The sequence below is a fragment of the Ochlerotatus camptorhynchus genome, unplaced genomic scaffold (assembly GCF_037179485.1).
Source record: "Ochlerotatus camptorhynchus isolate MF236.1 unplaced genomic scaffold, CSIRO-AGI_Acam_v1.1 ptg000010l, whole genome shotgun sequence".
Classification (NCBI taxonomy): domain Eukaryota; kingdom Metazoa; phylum Arthropoda; class Insecta; order Diptera; family Culicidae; genus Ochlerotatus; species Ochlerotatus camptorhynchus.
This window is the reverse complement of record NW_027040502.1, coordinates 3,641,505-3,662,380: the sequence shown is the minus strand read 5'-3', so window position 1 is coordinate 3,662,380 and position 20,876 is coordinate 3,641,505. Positions and strand designations below refer to the sequence as shown.

Here is a 20,876-nt window from a genome sequence, read left to right as displayed (position 1 = left end):
AATAATTGGAACGGCTTGTTATATAAATGTATTATAAGTGATGCAGAAAACATCCCACGTTATATATGAGGTGTATAGATGTTTTCTTCATACTTCCTAGATTCAACATTTTCCAAAATAGTTTTATATTAAAATGTTTTTTTAAACGTGCATCTTACTGTCTTAATACCACTATAAAACTTGTCGTATACAAAATCAATCTTAGTTGAATTTATAAAGTTCTTGAAGAGATTCTGAACTTTCCAGATTGACGTAAACATTGACGGCGCCATTGACAGTTTCTTATGAGGTATTCGGAGGTTTGTTATATGACATCTCATAAATTAATACAACTGAAAATGTGCAGGTTGTCTTATAAGGAGTTGAAAATACTTTAAAATAACACTCTGGCAATTAGATGTACGCTTTGCTGCTAACAAAACATCTTTATGACTGATAGAAAGTGTGTTGAACGCGAATATAATTTTCATGCTATTTTCAAGAACATGATAGATAATTATAACCAACCTCTCATCAAGCGGAGTTGGTCTAGTTAGGAAGTAATAAGTCTACCACGCCAAGGACCAGTGATCGAATCCCATGCTCAAGTTTTTTTTTATTGTTTTTTTTGCCGTTGGTTTTTATGATGTTTCCAAAACATGTTATAAGACCAGTATTTAGTTGTATAAGCTCCGCGTCTTGCGCTTTTTAGGTTATATAAATGTATTAAATGACGTATATTACAGTATTATTGATTCTTTACGTAAGTCATTAAAAAGTATTTTCAACTTCTTTATGACAAGCCGTGTTGCTTGGGCGACGGACATCGATTGCCATCCATTGACGGCAATCGAATGTGCAGGAAGGCAGCTTCCACACCTGCGTAGGATATCGCACCTATTCATCAACACACATGGGCCGGGACCAACGGCTTTACTTCCCTTCCGAAGGAAGACGTGACCAGAGATTTTTATGCCTCAGAAAAAACCCACCGACCTCGACTGGGATTGAACCCAGACCCATTGGGGTGAGAAAGCAGTCACGCTTACCACTACACCACCGGCGCTGGCTTTAATCATTTCATGATTAACGCATGTTTATACATTGATCGAATTAAAATTTGATTACAAAATTATACTAAATCTGAATAACGGCGTTGAATTCGTTCAGAGTTTTCCAAATTACATATAAACATTGGAAGTTTCACACGTAATATCAATCACGATGGCACCCACAGTCGCAGTCAAGAAACGGTAAGGATCCGGTAGTAAGTGTTAATTATTCATAGGGAACTGTGAGTCGTGTTGGAATAACCGAGGAGCTTGAAACAATCAGTCGCGTCTAAATATGTTGGAGGAGTTATAACTGAACGCCTTCCCGATGGCAAATAATAAACATAACATAATAACACCTCTGGGCACAAATTTGAATAGGTGACAATATTTTATCTCGCTTAAAGTATTACTGAAAATTCAACAAAACATTTTCCCTCTTGCAAGCGCATCGGTCACGTGGAAATTCGCCAGTCGGACACAGATCATCAGCACCATGGTCCGCAGTTTATTGACTTTGACTCGGAGTTCAACGAGCACTTTATTATAACCATTCTCGATCATCTGATACTCGTGTCGCTTCTGTACATATTTATTGTAATTTACATCTATGAAAATATATCTTCAGTATTTGAGAATACTTTGTTCACTTTTTTTCTTAATCAGTTACTTGACAAAAATAAAAAAAAACGCATCCAAACCAATAAACAGCTTGTATACATCCTATCAATATCGCGACTTTATACATTTCAGTGTATAAACCATTTTTATACTAAGTACGTATTCTCTCATTTTATACCGATCTATGCGTCGGTCGGGAGAGTTGCGATTTAGCGTAGCTTTTATACTATTTAGATTTGAATATTTTCTGAGTGTATACTTGCTGGCGATTTCATTTCCGCTTTAACATCGTTAAGGATGACATGCACCAACTGCAAAAACTGTGGTGTATGATTCGGACCGAATTACTTGCCGTGGATATTGCGGTAATTTCTTCCATTTGATCTGCGCTTAGGTGGGATATTCGCTTCATGAGGCACTAGGAACCCACTGTCGTAATGTTTTCTGGATGTGTGATGGTTGCGCGGATGTGTTTTCAAATGAAAATTATCGGAAAATTACGTCACGTTGCACTGCCGATAATATGCCTGACGAAGCTTCGTTGAATTCGTTGTAAGACGACATAGCTGGACTGAAGGAAATAGTCAATGCTCTTTCTACAAAAGTTGACTCCAAGCCTGCAGATTTACACACTAAGATTTTTTTGCCGAGATGGGCACCACCGAGCAGCTCGGCATTTTATTTTGCTGGAAATTCAGCAAAAAATATGTTTGTTAGCTGAGATCTCGGCAAAATTCCCGTTTGTTAGCTGAATCTCGGCAAGTTTTTCACTGAGATCCAGCAAAATAAAATGCCGAGCTGCTCGGTGGTGCCCATCTCGGCGAAAAAATCTAAGTGTGTAGGATCGAACCCAGTATGGAAGATTTTCGGCACTAATCCTGTCCCAAACACACAGAAACGGATGCGGGAAGAAGATCAACCGACGGCAAAGGCTCCGATAATTCAAGGAACAAAATCAGTTTCGAATGTTGTAAAGACAGTTCCACAACGCGAGGATCTGCTGTGGATTTAATTGTCAGCTTTTGACCCTAGTACTTCAGACGATGAAATTGCGATTCTCACTACCGACTGTATGAATCTGGGCACTGATGTCAAACCTGAAGTGATCAGGTTGGTCCCTAAGGACAAAGACCCTGCCACAATTAGCTTTGTTACTTTCAAAGTTGGAGTGAGCAAGAATCTCAGGGACGTGGCCTTAGCAAAAGAGACATGGCCTGAAAACGTTTACTTCCGCGAATTTGAGAACAACTAAAAAAAAAACTCTCGAGTCATTCGGATAGGTGCGATGCACAGACACCGGTGGCCAATAGGATTAGAACCAATAGATACTCCACTGATCATCTCTTTCGCTGAAGTCAACCCAGAACGCACTGCCTATAGCATTATGGAAGTCCCTAGTTCTCCCTGTTAGTTCCTGCCTCCAAAGTCGTTCTGGACTTGTGGTCGAGGAAGGTGTCGGGGTCTTTAAAAATCCTCTCACAGGCAAGTATCTCGCTTGTAATAGCATAATAAAATAAAGTAGAAGTGGACCCCGATGGAAATCCGATGACGGGCTCCGTAGACGGATCCCGATTACGGGTTCCGTAGACGGATCCCGATGGGGAAACCGAATACGAGTCCCGATTGGGATTCCGTAAAAGGATCCCGATGGGAAAAACCCCTATCCGATAGGATTGGTGGCTTACATGCATTGACATTGAGACCCTTATTACGGGTGTCACTTCACGGTGAAAACGAAGTGAAGTGACCAGAAGTGCCGTGTAAATCAAATAAGAATCACTTCACCGTGAGTGATAAGTTGTCACTTCACCGTGAAGTGACATCGGTAATAAGGGCCTGAATTACGAGAAATTTACGAAAGACGGCATTGTTTACGTTTTCGACATTGGTCCTTGTGAACACTCAGTGTCGATATCATGAGAATTTTATTTTGACAGATCGATGGCCAACTATACCAGTTATACCACTGAGGCAACACAAAAAAGGAGTCAGTTATTTTGAATGAGGTTCCACGTATGTTATGTGCTATGATGCAGGAAAAATATATATTGCTGAGGTAGTAGGTTGTAGATTCTAAAGATTTCCTGCAAAAGTAGATACGAGAAATGAAATATTTTTCGAATATTGATTCGCTAGTGTGAGATTTGTTGAGCATCTAGAATTGAGATTTATATGTGTCGTTTCCCTCGGGAAAAGGACGTTAGAAATGAACTGTGCTATTGAATTAAAGACTGGACTCGGAAAAAATGAGACACACAAAAATGATCACCAAAAATTCATTTTAAATCGGATACTTCTCAAATTTTCAGGGATTAAATAAATATATATAAGCTATGTTTTGGCATAATTTATTGATTGAATTTCCTCCCCCCAAGCTGAATGCTCGTACATTTCTCTTAACACTGCTCATGAGATCTTGGGCGAGGCTTTGGAAGGAAGATCTTACACAATTTCTCCCAGTTTTTCTCCAAAGCTTTATCGGTTTTGAATGTTTTTCCGCTTTTCTTCAACTTCTTCTTCATTATCGCCCAAAACTTTTCGATCGGACGAAGTTCTGGTGTATTTGGCGGGTTCGCCTCCTTCGGGACCACATTAACGCCCTTCGCTTCGTACCAACCCAACAAACATTGAATATTGAATAAGAGCTTATTCAGGCAAAACCAAGCTTCTTCAGCTAAAAAATAGCTTAATCAGCTGTTGATCAACTCAAATTGTTTGTTGGGAATCCATTACTTGGCGTAATGGCACGAAGCGAGATCCGGCCAGAACAGCGTGGGACCACGGTGAGAGTGGAGGAAGGGCAGCAAGCGCTTCTGCAAGCATTCCTCTCGATAAATCTGCCCGTTTATGGTGCCGGTTGTAACGAACGGCTTGCTGTACCGTCCGCACTCGCAGATCGCCTGCCACAACAGGTACTTCTTCGCAAATTTGTCCATCTTTCTCTTCCGGAACCTCCATGCGGGACGTACCGACAAAAAACTCGAGATCGGGGATTTGTTTGGTGTCCGCGTTGATGTATGTCTCGTCGTCCATGACGAGACAGCCTGGCTTGATCAGCCACTCACGGTACAGCTTCCGCACACGCAATTTAGCCACCGTGTTTTGCTTGTCAGTTCGGTTTGTCGCCTTCCTGACATTAAAAACACGTAGCCCAGCCCGCTTCATGGTCTGCTGGACGAACCACTTCGACAAATTGACCTTTTTGGCCACGTCTCAGGTGGAAAGGTTCGGGTTATTCTTAAAGTACTGCCTTATCTTCCGCGCCTTCTCTGGGTATTCCGTTTTCGGTTTTCGGCCGCTTCCAGCGCGCCGCTCAATGGTCTTCGTCTCCTGGAACATCTTCACAACGCGGGACACGGTAGAATGGTGGATTCCAAGCCTTTTGCCGATCCATCTGTGCGACTGACCAGGATTATCGATCACCGCGCCCAAGATTTGCTGGCGTAGCTCTTCTTGTTTCGAATGCATCTTGAAAACTACTTGACAGATCGCGATAACATTTTGCACACATATACATAACACTCTAATACCCCGTACAGACTATGGCTTATATCATGTAATATAGGCTGTCTTGCAATGAGCACTCATACATCTAGTTTTCACTGGAAATCCTATGTATGAGTGCTCATTGCAAGACAGCCTATATATTTACATGATATAAGCCATAGTATGTCCGGAGTATAAAGTAGTATTACCCAAATTTCATTAATTTTTACCCACGCGATAAACCCGATAAACACCAAAAACAAAGTGTCGCATTTTTTCCGAGTCCAGTCTTTAATACTTATTTTTCAAGTTCAAATGTATGGTATATCATTAAAACATTTGTTTTATTTTAAAGAAGCTCGAAAAATACTCATGATGGGTTTGAGTTTATAAAATTTCCCCAGTTGGCAATCATAATCAACAAAACAAAGTCACTATATGGTCACTATTGTCATAATTTTAGTCACTACACCCACAACTATTATATCACATACCCGCTTCCAGTCCTGTAATTACTACATCGGTTTTTCATCTTTCGGCCATTTTCCATATTGAACGATTCCATCATCCACAATAAAACACCAGTACAGCTCGCTTATATTGTCCGTATGATTCATAATGCTGCAGTAATATAAATATGAAGCTACAATACAAGTCGTAAAATCCTAACTAAGATCATATTTGCTTTTTACTGTCGGTCAATCCTCCCTCAGTTTGGAACCATAAAACCAACACCTCTCAAAAGCAAACGCCAGTGCACATTTGCGAAGACCCCTGAGACATTACCACATGCGAAGGCAAATACACAACCAGATTGAACGAGTATGAATTCCTATTTTGTTTTACAATGCTATTTCTTCCCGGATTTGACTTCTCAGAATCGATGTGCCAGTTCATCGTCGTTATCGGAAGCAATTTGACGGGCCGGTGGGTCCGGTTTGGAGTTGGAAGTAGGTCCCGTGTCATCACCAGCACCTCCATTGACCATCGGGTTTAACGACCTCTGCCGGATGTGGTCCATCAGTGCGGGGTTGAGGCCGTCCTGCAAATGGAATGCCGTAAAATGGGATTAAATTCGGCTTTATGTAATAAAGCATTTCGGTACCTTCTCCAGTGTCGTTGCAAATATGTCGTTGTCGATGCCCACAAAGTCCGATTCGTACGATTGGACACTGTTTGAATTTGGAAAAAAAATGGGAAAATTTATGACACATTGTAACGCCTCACATAATGCCATTCCTCCAGGGTTGCCAAAACTATAGATTCATCTGTTTTTCTACAGAGTCTTTAAAACCAAGAATTTGTATTCATGAAACACAACTTTTATTTTCACTTCAGGGCAATTTTCTCATCACCTGCTCTTATATCTACATTTGTTTTTGTGGAATATTAAAAGGAAATGAGAACTATCACATGTATTCTTTTTGGCTATCTTTATGGTAATTTATGATGCATACATTTTAGATTTATGTCTTTATTAAGATCGCTGAATTACATTGGTAAGAATATTTTGAAAGGATTTAATTCATAAATCATTTTCCAGATCACAAATCACAGATTTTCTGGACAAAGCAAAAAAGGAAAAGATTTTTTGGAACAAAAACACAGCTTTCGTTTTGGCAACCCTGCATTCCACTTACCTAACGTCATCGAATGCTCCCTTGGTGAACTCCCGGTCGTTCAGCACCGGATTGGAGCCCTCGACAGAGAAGACGTTTGTCGTCGGTACCTTCCGACCAGCGCCAACGTTGATATCGTCGGAAGCAATTGAACCGAAATCGGTAGCAGACATGGCCTTCAGCTGTCGACTCAGGCTACGTATTTTGATGCAGAACGCAACCAACAGAATGACGCAGAGGAAGGCCAATGCTGATGCGACCACAATTAGGATCGTTTGCAGCAGTCCGCTTTTCTCCTCGAGGAATTCCACGCTGGTTACTGGGACGTCCTGGAGGAAAAGCTGGCGCGTGGATAGAGTCGTTTTCAGATTCGTCACGAATACTCGATCGTTCGAGCGCCTGAGGTTAGAACTTTCATGAAAACACCGAAATTTTAACGAAAAGGGAAGCAGTACTCACTGCTGGATGACGACCGCTTGGACGGCTTCGTCGTTCTGGATAAAGTGAGCTCTAACGTCCGTCACCGAGTCTCCATCGGCTCTTGTGTTTCCCTCGATCGAACCCTGCACCACGTCATCAATGTTGGATACCATTTCATAGTGCTTGGTAAACTCTGTCTTCAACTGTAAGTTTGAATGAAACGTGTGATCAGAAAGCCTCCCGAATTCAATCTTTCTACTTACGAAATCCTTCATCTCCTGTGTGGCAATGTCCTGGACATTGTTGAGGAACACAAAAGTGACTCTATTGCTTTCAGCAATTAGGTAAATCTTCACCTGCGACGTGTCGTTGTGATCCACTGTAAAAATCAGGCATTCAATGAATTGACGAACGACGAACTTCTACATCCACGCCTTACCCAAATCCTTAGCTACGATCGTAAACGTGTAGAAGCCATTCATGCGATCCTGCATTTGTACGGCCAGCGACAACTGTCCACTGCTCCGACCCATGCCGAATGGGAACGGACTGGTGGGAAGATTTTCTCCATGAACTTCCAGAGTTCCCTCGTCAATCGAGTAACTCATCACGTCGTCTTCGTCCGGATCGTCTGCGATCACTTCGAACAGAATCTTCCCCGGATAGTCGTTGGTGGTGATACCGGCTGAGTAGGACGGTATTCGGAATTTGGGTGGATTATCGTTGACGTCGTTCACTTTGATGTGTACGATCAGTTGGGAACGCGAATCCGGTGCCAGGGGACCGGTCGGACCGTTGATGTTGTTGGTGGCGAGGACGAGAATTTCATACGAGGGGATCTCCTCGCGATCGAGCTCCTGCGTCAGCTGAAGAATGCGCGTTTCCTTGTCCAGCTGAAAGAGGTGGCTTGCGGTTCCGTAGGAAGCTGGAAGGTTGGGAGAATATTAGGATATAGAAGACATCTACAGCTCATTCCAAGGAAGCACTTACGGTCGATGAAGTAGAACACATTCTTATGCTCCTCCGGTGGTAGTTCAGCATTTTTTGGATCGATCGCCTCCGGGATTTCACGTTTCTCTTCCATGCCTTCTTCATTTTCTGGAAATTGATAAACGATGGTGTTGAAAAATGGGGGTTTGGCTTTTAAATAGTGTGTTGTCTATAGACTAGCAAAAATGCTGAGAATTATGTACTCTGTATATGTGTACTCTGTAATTCTATTGATTTTTGTTTTAAGTACAATCTATTTTAGACAGAAGAAATATTATTACGAGCTGTGATCATTCATGAACGGCTTTTGGAGCTGTAAGATACGGCTTTCCTGCCAGCCTGTAGCTGGCCCGGGTGGCCTCGAGCAAAGGTTCTTCCCCCAAAGTCATTTGGATTCGGGTGAAACAACAAAACAACAAGCACGAATAGATTTTAGACGTCTATGAGTTGCTTAGCTTTGTCCTCTTCCACGCTGTTGCTGCTGCTGTTTGGTGGGGCCCTTTGATGACGGTATGGCGGCGGTTGCTGCTATAAATGACACTTAGCGGGGGGCCGGAGTTCGTCTGTCCCCCCGGCGACGATGCTGACGAATCACCGGATTAACTACTCACCGTAGGTAGCCCCGACAGAGTGTTTCTGCCCAGGCAAACTCACCTCGGGTACTACCTGCTTCGCTGGACGGCGGATGTTTACCGGATCCTTCGTGGTTAGCCGGGGAAGTGAATAGCTCCTTAGTGTTTAGCTTCCCACAATGGCGATCCGGCACACTTTTTACTGTACAAATATAGTCAAAGTGGCACCCGCAACGCCATTGGGAATGCTTCCCGATAGGAGATGAGCTATTTCGTGGTGACCTGCATCTTTGGAAAATCGTCTCCGAACGAAAAACACACGATCAGTCCACCGTGTCTAGAATTGTTCTCCTCTTCTTCACCGCTATCGCGAATCGACAATTCGTTGCTTCTAGGTTGACGGAAATCTACGATTTAACGCAGGTCGTCGTTTGGCGTTGGCGTTTGGCGTTGGGTGGCCATCCCGTTTGAACGTTGCCGATGAGGCTACATAAAAGGGACAGTCGCAGGTTCCAGGCCCCATCGCTTCTCTATCAACATCCGGTTATGTGGCCCCAGCAAACAACAAAGGAGGTGCAGACGGTGGAGGACTTCGTTCAGTACAGCTTCATTAGAATGCAGTCGGGAAAGAGCTGCTGCAATTTGAACTGGGAGCGCCTGGTCCGGGCAGTAGCCTCATGAAACAGAATCACGAAGAAAGCACCAGGGAAAACGGAGTTCCTGAATCGGGACGAAATGCTCAAGGCGGAGTCAACCATTTTTATGCTGATTCAGCGGGAGGCCCTTGGAGATGGGTTCGTTATCTTCAAGGGAAACCGAGAAGTACCTGCTGGAAACCAAATGAAGATCGAGAAGACCAGTATAATCTCCAAACTTTCTCCATTCTTGGATCAGCAGGATGTCCTGCAGGATGGTATTGCAGGTGCTCAGCAGGTATCGTTCGACTTTAAGTTTCCCTTGATTCTGCCCAAACGACACGGTGGAACTCCTCGTCGGTACCATCGGCAGTATGAGGGTTACCTTCAAGCCGGAAAGCAGTGCCAGCGGTGCAAAATCTACAGGGCAACTCCAGACGTTCCACGAATGGCTCCACTACCTCAAGCTAGGATGGTGTTGCACGTTCGGCCATTTACCTATATTGGCGTGGACTACGTAGCGAGGTGAAGGAAACACTATACGGGCAGGGCATCTGGAGTTGGTGCATAACCTGACAACGGAATCCTGCAAGATCAAGGCTGAATCTCTCGTAAACCTCCGATCTCCTAATAATCGACCATTTTGGATCTTGATTTTTTGACGTAGGACTACGTCTTTCGGGAAGAGTGCCAATCCAGGGAAATGCAACGAAAATTGGTCAGACTTTAAATGCTAATAACTTGGCTAATAATCAATGGATTTTGGTGATTTGTATGTCGATCGATTCGGCAGTCTTATAAGATTTGTGTGGAATGTCACACATTATAAATGGTCAATATTTAAATAGATAAAAGTTAATAAATATGGAAACATTCAAATTTATCATACATTTTGTTTGACCGCAAGGTGCTTACCCCTAACACAGCCACCAGAAAGTTGATCCTTAACAACACAAGCCGAAGCCACATAACTATTCAACGTTGCACGTTGCACGGGTCGACCTTGAACTTGTTCGTTGCAGCGTGGACATCGTAGCATTTTTTCTATTCATTCACCTTAATCTGCTAAATGCAGGAAAAAGGAGGAGCATAGAATGATAATCCAAATGCTTAAGTAAGCGAAACGTAGAAAGTTTTACTGCAGTCATCGTTTGGCTGCCGAGTGATAAACAGGGGTGTTCGTTGCGTTGCACAATGAAAACGAAACTAACTCAAAGAGTGAATAACTTTATCTCAGTTGTGAGTCACTTTTACTCATTCGTATGATTTTTTTTCTTAGTAGGCTATTCAAAGCATGAGTAAAAAAAATCTCCATAAGAATCAGTAAAAGAGACTCATTCTCTGAGTAATATTCGTTTTCAATGTATTTAGCTTGCCGTCTCAGCTAGAAATTGAATATTGGAAGTCATGCGCAGTGTGCAATTTGTATCAAATTCCTTGTTTTAACTTGACAGAGCAAGGCCAGAAAGCAGGTTTATGAATTCAGTGAAGTTACTACGAATGGACAATACCTATCGCATCATTGGACTCTTAGTTTAGAATTCACTCACCATGCAGCGCTAGTAACATTTGATTCAAAAGACTTGCTTAAGCAGTCTACATTCACTGAAAACGAATCTTATTCAGATAGTGAGTCACTTTTACGTGCGCTGAGTGACCAACGCTTTTAGAAATGTATCCTTACGAATGAGCAAAAGTTACTCACTCTCTGAGTTAGTTCCGTTTTCTGTGTTTCGGCTAAATAGAAGATTGCTATCTCTAGTAATCTTATTCAGATGGATAAGACCTATTGTAAACTGGACACAGGGTGACCAGTGAACCGTGAAATCGGGAAGAAGCTGGAAATTTTAAATTCTAAATTCTAAATTAATTCGATGGTGAACTAGGAAAAAATATACTTCGTCCTCTCTTTGGAAAATAATAATCTTCTCAACTACTAAAATTTCCGGATACAATCACTTTGAAGAACTTATTCGATAATCTTGTTGAAAATTCCAAAGGAATTTAGAGTAAATTTAAAAATGAATCCTAGAGATAATAAGGTATGTCGTGTCTTTCCCGCCAGCGCACAGCAGTCGTTCCGGACCTGTGTTTGGGTATGGAAACGGGGTCTTCCAGTCCGTCCCTACAGGCAAGTACCTGATACTCGATACGCTTCTAGAAAAATTTCGTCACCATACAATTCACCATCATATAGTCATCACCTATCCGGTCATCAAAGTTTGCAGATAACGGAATGCACGTTAAACAGCATGCTGGAAGCCCCTAAGCCACCCGACACAGTCGAGAACTGCTGCTTTTCTGCTGACTATTCCTGCCATCCAAGCCCGTTCCGTTCCTGTGTTCGGAGTTGGTGAGGGGGTCTTCCAAGTTGCTAACCTAGGCACTTTGTCGCTTCCTGAAATCTGTCTCATTGACAGCGCCGCTTTTATGAATGGAGTGGTTGATACTGTACCACGCCCAGATGCTCAGCCGTTACCGGTCATCGAACCAGAGCAAACAGCATCAGCATTTCTTCCGGCCAGTGGACCCAATGCCACTGCTTGCGCATCCTTCCTGACTTCTACCTCCGCTACTGATTTCGATGGCATTCCAGATCTTCGTCCAGGTAACGCTAGAAATAGTATATGTCCAGCCGAAGCTGTGATGGTACTGCACGACAATCAAGTAGATCAAATTTCCAGAACGATTCTTCTGTGCCTACTCCCGTTACACTTGCTTGCAACGAACCGGTCTCAGATGCTAATAACAAACTAAGGGTGTACTACCAGAATGTTCGAGGAGTGCGTACGAATATTGACGACGTTTTCTTGGCTGTTTCGTAATGTCATTATGACGTTATAATGCTTACGGAAACATGGCTTGATGACAAAGTATTTTCACCACAGCTTTTCGGAGATTCCTACACCGTTTACAGAACAGATCGCAGCAATATTAACAGTCATAAATCACGTGGCGGTGGAGTGTTGATCGCTATTTCAACTAATTTCAACGGGTACATTGATCCCACTCCGGTAAATGTATCTCTAGAACAGCTTTGGGTTAAGTTGAAACTGCATCAATGTTCAGTTAGTATTGGTGTAATTTACCTTCCACCTGATCGCAAGAATGATTTACTTAGCGTGAAATCGAGTCTATCGAAGCGATACATTCACACCTTGGGAATAGCGATCATGCTATTCTTCTTGGCGATTATAATCAATCGGGACTTGTCTTGAATACACCAAGCAACGATCGCCCTTCCGTAGATGCATTGCAGCCTCACATCTCTGTTGCTTGCGCCTCGTTACTCGATGGCTTCAATCTGCATGGTCTGTATCAAGTTAACTATATTACTAATCAGAACATGCGAATCTTGGATTTCGCTTTGGTGAATGAAGCATCGCTCTCTCGATGCCACATTGAAGCAGCTGTAGAACCACTCTCTTGTCTTGATGCCGATCATCCCGCTTTTGAAGTAACTATTAGTCTCGCACAGCCTACTGAATTTGAGAGTTTCCCGGACGAACCCGGACTTGACTTTCACCGCGCTGATTTTGGAGGATTACTTGAAGCGCTTCGCCAAACTGACTGGCACATCCTTGAATCCGCTGAAGATATTGACATTGCTGTAGAGTACTTCACGAGTGTGTTGAAGAGTTACTTGGTTGATTTTGTTCCACTGCGCAGGCCATCTTCGAAACCACCTTGGGGAAATCTACATTTACGACGACTCAAACGTCTAAGATCCAAAGCACTCCGAACCTACTGCCAGTCTCGTTGTCCTTTTTCCAAGACATCCACGACATTTTTGGAAATTTGTCGACTCTAAACGGAAGGAGAATGGGTTACCCGTTGAGATGTTTCTGAGCGATGAAGTCGCCACCTCCGCTTTGGAAAAGTGCAATTTGTTTGCCACTCACTTTAGAAGGGCATTTAATGATTCTACGTCGTCTGTCAAATCACAGAAGCTTGTAGAGATACACCTAGTGGGGTCTGTTCTCTGAGAAGCTTTGCGATCACGTCGAATCAGGTGGACTCCGCAATAAACAAATTGAAATACTCTATGTCCAGTCCAGATGGCATACCGTCATGCATCCTGAAAAAATGCGGCCAAGAGTTGATTTTCCCTCTTACGACACTTTTCAACATATCATTACGGAAGCGTAGTTTTCCCACAAGCTGGAAAACATCGGTCATGTTCCCCGTGTTTAAAAAGGGGGATCGACAGAACATCGAGAATTACAGAGGAATAACTTCGTTGTGGGCTTGTTCGAAGGTTTTCGAAATCATAATAAATGATGTACTTTTCGACTCTTGCAAGAATTATATTTCTACGGATCAGCACGGTTTCTACCCCAAAAGATCAACATCTACCAATCTCGTCCAGTTTACTTCGTTTCGCATACGCAACATTGATGCTGGTGCTCAGATCGACACCGCATACACTGATTTGAAATCGGCTTTCGATAGAGTTGACCACGGAATATTACTGATACGCCTAGGAAGAATTATTGTCTCTGCGGATCGGATATCGGATTTGAATCTTCGGAACAATTTTCAAACTTATCTAGCGTGCCCAGGGTAGCAACCTGGGTCCTTTGTTGTTCTCACTCTTCATCAACGAGCTTTCTCTGGCTGCCGTGTGTTTTACGCTGATGACGTCAAAATATACATGTTCATTAAAGGTATCGAGGACTGCTATTTATGCTCTACAATTGCTGCTGAATAGTTTTGCTGATTGGTGCACCCGGAACATGCTGACGTTGAGCATCCACAAATGTAACGTTATATCGTTTCATAGCAAGCTAAACCCGATTACGTATGATTATTCAATTAATGGTCAGTCCCTTGAGCGTTGTCTTCAAGTTCGTGATCTTGGTGTCATCCTGGATTCAGCGCTGACCTTCCGATCGCACTACAACGATACTATCTGTAGAGCAAATCGACAGCTGGGATTTATGTTATGTTATGTTCCTGCGAATTTACCGATCCTTTCTGCCTCCGGTCTCAGTACTGCGCACTGGTGCGATCGATTCTGGAATCTAACTCTGTAGTATGGTGCTCGTACCAGTCAACCTGGACTGGTAGGATCGAAGCAATTCAGAGAAAATTTGTGAGATATGCCCAACGACGTCTTCCGTGGCGAGATCCGTTAAACCTACCACAATATAGAGATCGATGTGCGGGACTACAGACGCTTGAGCAGAGACGGAATGATGCCCAATCGGTATTTGTAGCTAAACTTCTCACAGGAGAAACTGACGCACCGGAATTACTAGGTCAACTTAACCTTTACGTTCCTGAACGATTACTTCGCCAACGGAACTTTTTGCTGCTTGAGCCCCGCAACTCCTTGTATGGCCTTCATGATCCTGTCCGCTTTATGTCGATTAGGTTCAACGAAGTCTACATCCTCTTCGACTTCAACTCTACTATGGCAACATTTAAGCGTAGACTGACTGAATTGCATTAATGGATCGAGTGAGATTCGTTTTGGTGAGAGGTGAGTAATAAAGGGTGATACGGTCAAAATTTGGTCAATATCAACTTGACGTATTTCTTTCAATTTTGCATTTAAAAAACCTGAACACCCCTCATTTTGAAGGTGTGTGTGTGTAGAATGTTGCTCCTATTTTGATTTTGGAATTCACTCTTCAGTTGTCAAAATGCCGTCCAAGCAAGAAGAGCAGCGTATCAAAATTTTGCTCGCGCATCGCGAAAATCCGAGCCACTCGCACGCAAAGTTGGCAAAATCGCTAAAAGTTGCCAAATCAACCGTTACAAATGTAATTAAAGTGTTTGGGGAACGTTTGTCGACAGCCAGGAAGTCTGGATCGGGGGGAAATCGAAAACCGGAAGCCGCTGAGACGACAAAGAGAGTTGCCGGTAGTTTCAAGCGAAACCCTAACCTCTCTCTCCGAGATGCCGCAAATAAGCTGGGTGTATCGTCTACAACCGTGCATCGAGCCAAAAAACGAGCCGGACTATCGACTTACAAGAAGGTAGTGACTCCAAATCGCGATGATAAACAAAATACGACGGCCAAAGCGCGATCCCGGAGGCTGTACACGACGATGCTGACGAAGTTTGACTGCGTGGTAATGGACGACGAAACCTACGTCAAAGCCGACTACAAGCAGCTTCCGGGACAGGAGTTTTATACGGCAAAAGGAAGGGGAAAGGTAGCAGATGTTTTCAAGCACATGAAACTGTCAAAGTTCGCAAAGAAATATCTGGTTTGGCAAGCCATCTGTACCTGTGGCTTGAAAAGCAGCATTTTCATTGCTTCCGGGACTGTCAACCAAGAAATTTACGTGAAAGAGTGTTTGAATAAACGTCTGCTGCCTTTCCTGAAGAAACACGGTTGTTCCGTACTGTTTTGGCCGGTAAAAAGGCCATGGAGTGGTACGCCGCCAACAACGTGCAGGTGGTTCCCAAGGACAAGAACCCTCCCAACACGCCAGAGCTCCGCCCAATTGAGAAATACTGGGCTATTGTCAAGCGGAACCTAAAGAAGACCAAAAAAACTGCTAAGGGCGAGCAGCAGTTCAAGGCAAACTGGCTTTCTGCGGCGAAGAAGGTGGACAAGGTGGCTGTACAAAATCTGATGGCAGGGGTCAAGCGTAAGGCCCGGCAATTCGGATTTGGAAAAGCGGAAGCCTAACTGAATATTTTTCCTGAATTTTATACTTATTGAACTTGAAAAAGAAATTTAATTTGATTTTTTAAATAAACGATTTCACCGATTTACACGCGTTTTCCCTTGACCAAATTTTGACCGTATCACCCTTTATTCCATTGCTCCTAAATTGTAACGATTATGCTACCTGTATTTTTTTCTCTATTCACCACTGCCGACGAGGATTGCTTCGGATGAAGGATGTCCAATGGAGCTGATAGAATTATAATTTTTTTATGTTTATGACTACAGTTGATATTTGAACCCATGTTCACTTTATGCTATGTTCACGGATGTGCTTGTTTTGTAATTTTTGTAAAGGGTGATACGGTCAAAATTTGGTCAATATCAACTTGACGTATTTCTTTCAATTTTGCATTTAAAAAACCTGAACACCCCTCATTTTGAAGGTGTGTGTGTGTAGAATGTTGCTCCTATTTTGATTTTGGAATTCACTCTTCAGTTGTCAAAATGCCGTCCAAGCAAGAAGAGCAGCGTATCAAAATTTTGCTCGCGCATCGCGAAAATCCGAGCTACTCGCACGCAAAGTTGGCAAAATCGCTCAAAGTTGCCAAATCAACCGTTACAAATGCAATTAAAGTATTTGGGGAACGTTTGTCGACAGCCAGGAAGTCTGGATCGGGGGGAAATCGAAAACCGGAAGCCGCTGAGACGACAAAGAGAGTTGCCGGTAGTTTCAAGCGAAACCCTAACCTCTCTCTCCGAGATGCCGCAAATAAGCTGGGCGTATCGTCTACAACCGTGCATCGAGCCAAAAAACGAGCCGGACTATCGACTTACAAGAAGGTACCCAACAAACAATTTTAGCTGCAGATTAGCTTATACAGCCAAAATTTGCCTTATGCAGCTAATTTTTGCCTGTATAAGCTAAGCTGCAGCTAAAATTGTTTGTTGGGTAGTGACTCCAAATCGCGATGATAAACAAAATACGACGGCCAAAGCGCGATCCCGGAGGCTGTACACGACGATGCTGACGAAGTTTGACTGCGTGGTAATGGACGACGAAACCTACGTCAAAGCCGACTACAAGCAGCTTCCGGGACAGGAGTTTTATACGGCAAAAGGAAGGGGAAAGGTAGCAGATGTTTTCAAGTACATGAAACTGTCAAAGTTCGCAAAGAAATATCTGGTTTGGCAAGCCATCTGTACCTGTGGCTTGAAAAGCAGCATTTTCATAGCTTCCGGGACTGTCAACCAAGAAATTTACGTGAAAGAGTGTTTGAATAAACGTCTGCTGGCTTTCCTGAAGAAACACGGTTGTTCCGTACTGTTTTGGCCGGATTTGGCATCTTGCCATTACGGTAAAAAGGCCATGGAGTTGTACGCCGCCAACAACGTGCAGGTGGTTCCCAAGGACAAGAACCCTCCCAACACGCCAGAGCTCCGCCCAATTGAGAAATACTGGGCTATTGTCAAGCGGAACCTAAAGAAGACCAAAAAAACTGCTAAGGGCGAGCAGCAGTTCAAGGCAAACTGGCTTTCTGCGGCGAAGAAGGTGGACAAGGTGGCTGTACAAAATCTGATGGCAGGGGTCAAGCGTAAGGCCCGGCAATTCGGATTTGGAAAAGCGGAAACCTAACTGAATATTTTTCCTGAATTTTATACTAATTGAACTTGAAAAAGAAATTTAATTTGATTTTTTAAATAAACGATTTCACCGATTTACACGCGTTTTCCCTTGACCAAATTTTGACCGTATCACCCTTTACTGTATTGTGAAAAGATATGGGGTTTTTACGCCATTTAAATTGGCTTTTCCCCATCACATTCATTAAGACGACAAAAAGTCAGATGAATAAATAAATAAACAAATAAATAAATAAATACAAATTCCAATGAAGTTTTTGGAAGTATTTTTAAAGAGTTTTAACTACAACGCCAAGTCAATTATTTAAGTTCAAAGTAGAATTATTAGGTGGTTCTGTGTGAAATTACATTACGACTGTAAAAGTATTATAGGTTAATTTCTGAAAAATATTCTAAATAAATTCCGAAAAGAATGTAAAGAGAGTTCTAACGAGAACTTCAAAGAAATTCCGAGAGTAATGAATGCTGAGGGAATTAGAAAAAAAATCAAAATCAGGCAAGGACATTTTAAGATATTGAGGTTTTAATTTTTTTTTTAATTTTTACAAACTTCATTTTTTGTACATTTTTCCCAGATAAATATAGTTATTCTCTAAAACTTTGTCTCAGACGTCATTTCGATCAGAAGTGCTGTTTCCATGCTACATTTTTTTAAATTTCAAAGACGCCATTTTGAATATTTTACAAGATCCTAATTGGCCAAATTTCATCAAAAATATTAATAACTGCCCATAACAAACATATCGAGTTTTTCCAATTCGTCATTTGGCGTGGAACTGCTCCATTTTGAAAAAAATAGGTGATAGTAAAAATCTCCAAATTCCAGCACAAACCCTAAAGGAAGAGGTGACAATACGGGGGCGAAAATGAACCACTTTTCGGTCAAACGTGAACTAGCTCCTGATTGGCCGATTTCATGTGCGTAAGATAGAGATAGAGATAGAGATAGAAATAAAAGAGGAAGAAACCAATTGTCACCTCTTCCTCTTAGGCACAAACTTGCTTCATTGCAATTACCGTAGAACCCCGTTAATTTGAATAGCTAAAGTGACAATTACACGACGCTCATTTAGAATTTACTTAACTGGTACCTCTACACAGGTGCGTAACGCCATAGACCTGTGTAAGGTTACCAGTTAAACAAGTCCTGAATGGGCGCCGCTTAATTGCCATTTTAGCTATTCAAACAAACGGGGTTCTACGGTATGCGAAGTTTCATGGAATTCGGAGAGGGTAAAACAAAATCGATTCGTCAGTGGATTTGTTCGATAGCGTAAGATTATACAGGGCTGATAGCGGGTCACTTTTTAGTGACTTTGTCACTTTTTTTAAGGTGGTCACTTCAAAGTCTCTATTTTCGTCAAAAAGTCACTAAAGTCACTTTTTTTTAAAGCGAAGGAAGCGCTCAATAAAGAACGCAAAATATTTTTCTTGAAAAAAAAAAGGTTTTTTAAACCATAAAATCTTTTTCAGTGCACCTATGTATAGCACTCAGCTCTGTTTAGGAATATCGGTCAATTCTTTTTCGCTTTGACTGAAGTTCACTTCTATTCGGATCTACGAAATATGGCGCACAGGTTGACAGATCCTTATGGGGATTTTCTGTGAAGTGAATGAATACGAATGATTCACACAAGGAGTAAAGAGTTCTAGCATATGAAGATGAGTGAGATTAATGTTATTCTTATAGCGAATTCGTTTATTATTCAGTTCCAACCTGGATCGGGTATCAAGATTGGGTCTGCTTGTTTTCTGACAAACGTCAGTTTGCTTGTTTGTTTTTAAAACCTAGCTCAGGTTGAGGTTAACACTGACAAAAAGTTCGGTTTCGCACTGGGTTGGAACTGGTGTTAACCCCGATAATAAACGAATTCGCTATTACTCTTTCTAGAGTCGGTGTATAATGAGTCACGTGAAGAGAAAAACAGTTGAACTCGCATCACGGTTTTCGAAAGATTCCCATTCTTTTCACCTGGCAACAGAGGACTTCTACAACAACTTCAAATGACTTCTAGCGAGAGAAAAAATATTGCGGCTGTAGTAAATCATTATATCAGTGATTTGGTCAAATTATCTTAACAAAAAATAGTAGAAATTCTCATTACTAATCATTACCGAGCGTATCTCATGACAATTTAACGCTCAATGCGTATTTATGCTCATTTCTTCGATTATATTTTATATTTTATTGCAATACCTTTCGTGGACCTTTCATAGCATCGTAATGTTTATTTACTTTGCACGATAGGTAGCCGTTTTGACAGTTCAATAGGTAGACTTGGCTTCACTCTTGGCGTGACTCATTATACACCGACTCTAACTCTTTCTGGCGAAAAATTCGCCCAGACATACCGCCGAAAAATGAGGTGTCCGCTTTCTTTTATTCGTTAATAAAATAAAATTCCACAGTGAAACAACGACAAGAGAAATTTCATAACACATAACCTTACCTAGTGCGTTTTTTTTTATTGTGCATTTCTCACCCAACTAAACTACTTTTTCGGTAGCTTTCCAAATGGCGGAAATGGTCGTAAAACTGCGCTTTTGCATTGCATCGACTTGAGGTGTTCGGCGCACTTTTTCCTTGCCTCGTAAGGAACGCTAAAGTGACAAGACGTCCCGGATTCGCCTTCCTGTCCCGCATTACCAAATGTCCTGCAAAACGTTCCACATTATCAAGTGTCCCGGAAATTGCCTAGCGTTCGAAAAGTTGCTTTTGGTTTTTCGTTAGTGTATTTTTGGTTGTTTTTGATTCCATCATTTCTACGGGCTTCTTCAACGTAGTCCTAAATCCTGGTTTCGGTTTATTTAGAACTATAAAAAACCACAACACCGGTGTTGTAAATTTTGATTTATGCCAGATATATTGTGCATTATATTGAACCTGGTATATGCTGGAAAATCCTTTGAAGTACTTGAAGGTACTATGACGTTTTGAGAACTTCTCTAAAATGCTGGGATATTATTGTGAGATTTTTCGTATTCTCTACAATTCTGGGAGCTTCTTTTGATTTTTAGCAGCTTTTGAGAAGCTTGGTGTTCTTATATTAAGTATTTGGACTAATTGAACTAGAACTTCAATCCGAAAAACAAAATTGATGTGCAAGGAAACTATCTGAAGTTCTGGGAAATAATTTAAAGTTCTATGAACTTTTCCTGAATTCTCACATTTTCTAAAGGAGCATTCTTCTAGCGTAGCATTTTTTAATAATTCAAGACCCCCTACCCCTTCG

General features: G+C 42.1%; 1 protein-coding gene across 2 annotated transcripts in view; it reads right to left on the bottom strand.

Moving 5' to 3' along the window:
* Nucleotides 1-5,707: 5,707 nt before the first annotated feature.
* The window catches only part of LOC135699814 (cadherin-23-like), an 81,037-nt gene continuing 65,868 nt past the window's right edge, over nt 5,708-20,876 (bottom strand). For both annotated transcript variants that reach the window (XM_065220161.1, XM_065220167.1), the window contains exons 16-22: nt 8,168-8,275; nt 7,617-8,102; nt 7,441-7,556; nt 7,217-7,380; nt 6,779-7,156; nt 6,244-6,310; nt 5,708-6,180 (exon numbers count right to left, since the gene is read on the bottom strand). In XM_065220161.1, the coding sequence (XP_065076233.1) occupies nt 6,013-6,180; nt 6,244-6,310; nt 6,779-7,156; nt 7,217-7,380; nt 7,441-7,556; nt 7,617-8,102; nt 8,168-8,275 (1,487 nt within the window). In that variant the 3' untranslated portion in view covers nt 5,708-6,012. The remainder of the gene's footprint in view (nt 6,181-6,243; nt 6,311-6,778; nt 7,157-7,216; nt 7,381-7,440; nt 7,557-7,616; nt 8,103-8,167; nt 8,276-20,876) is intronic.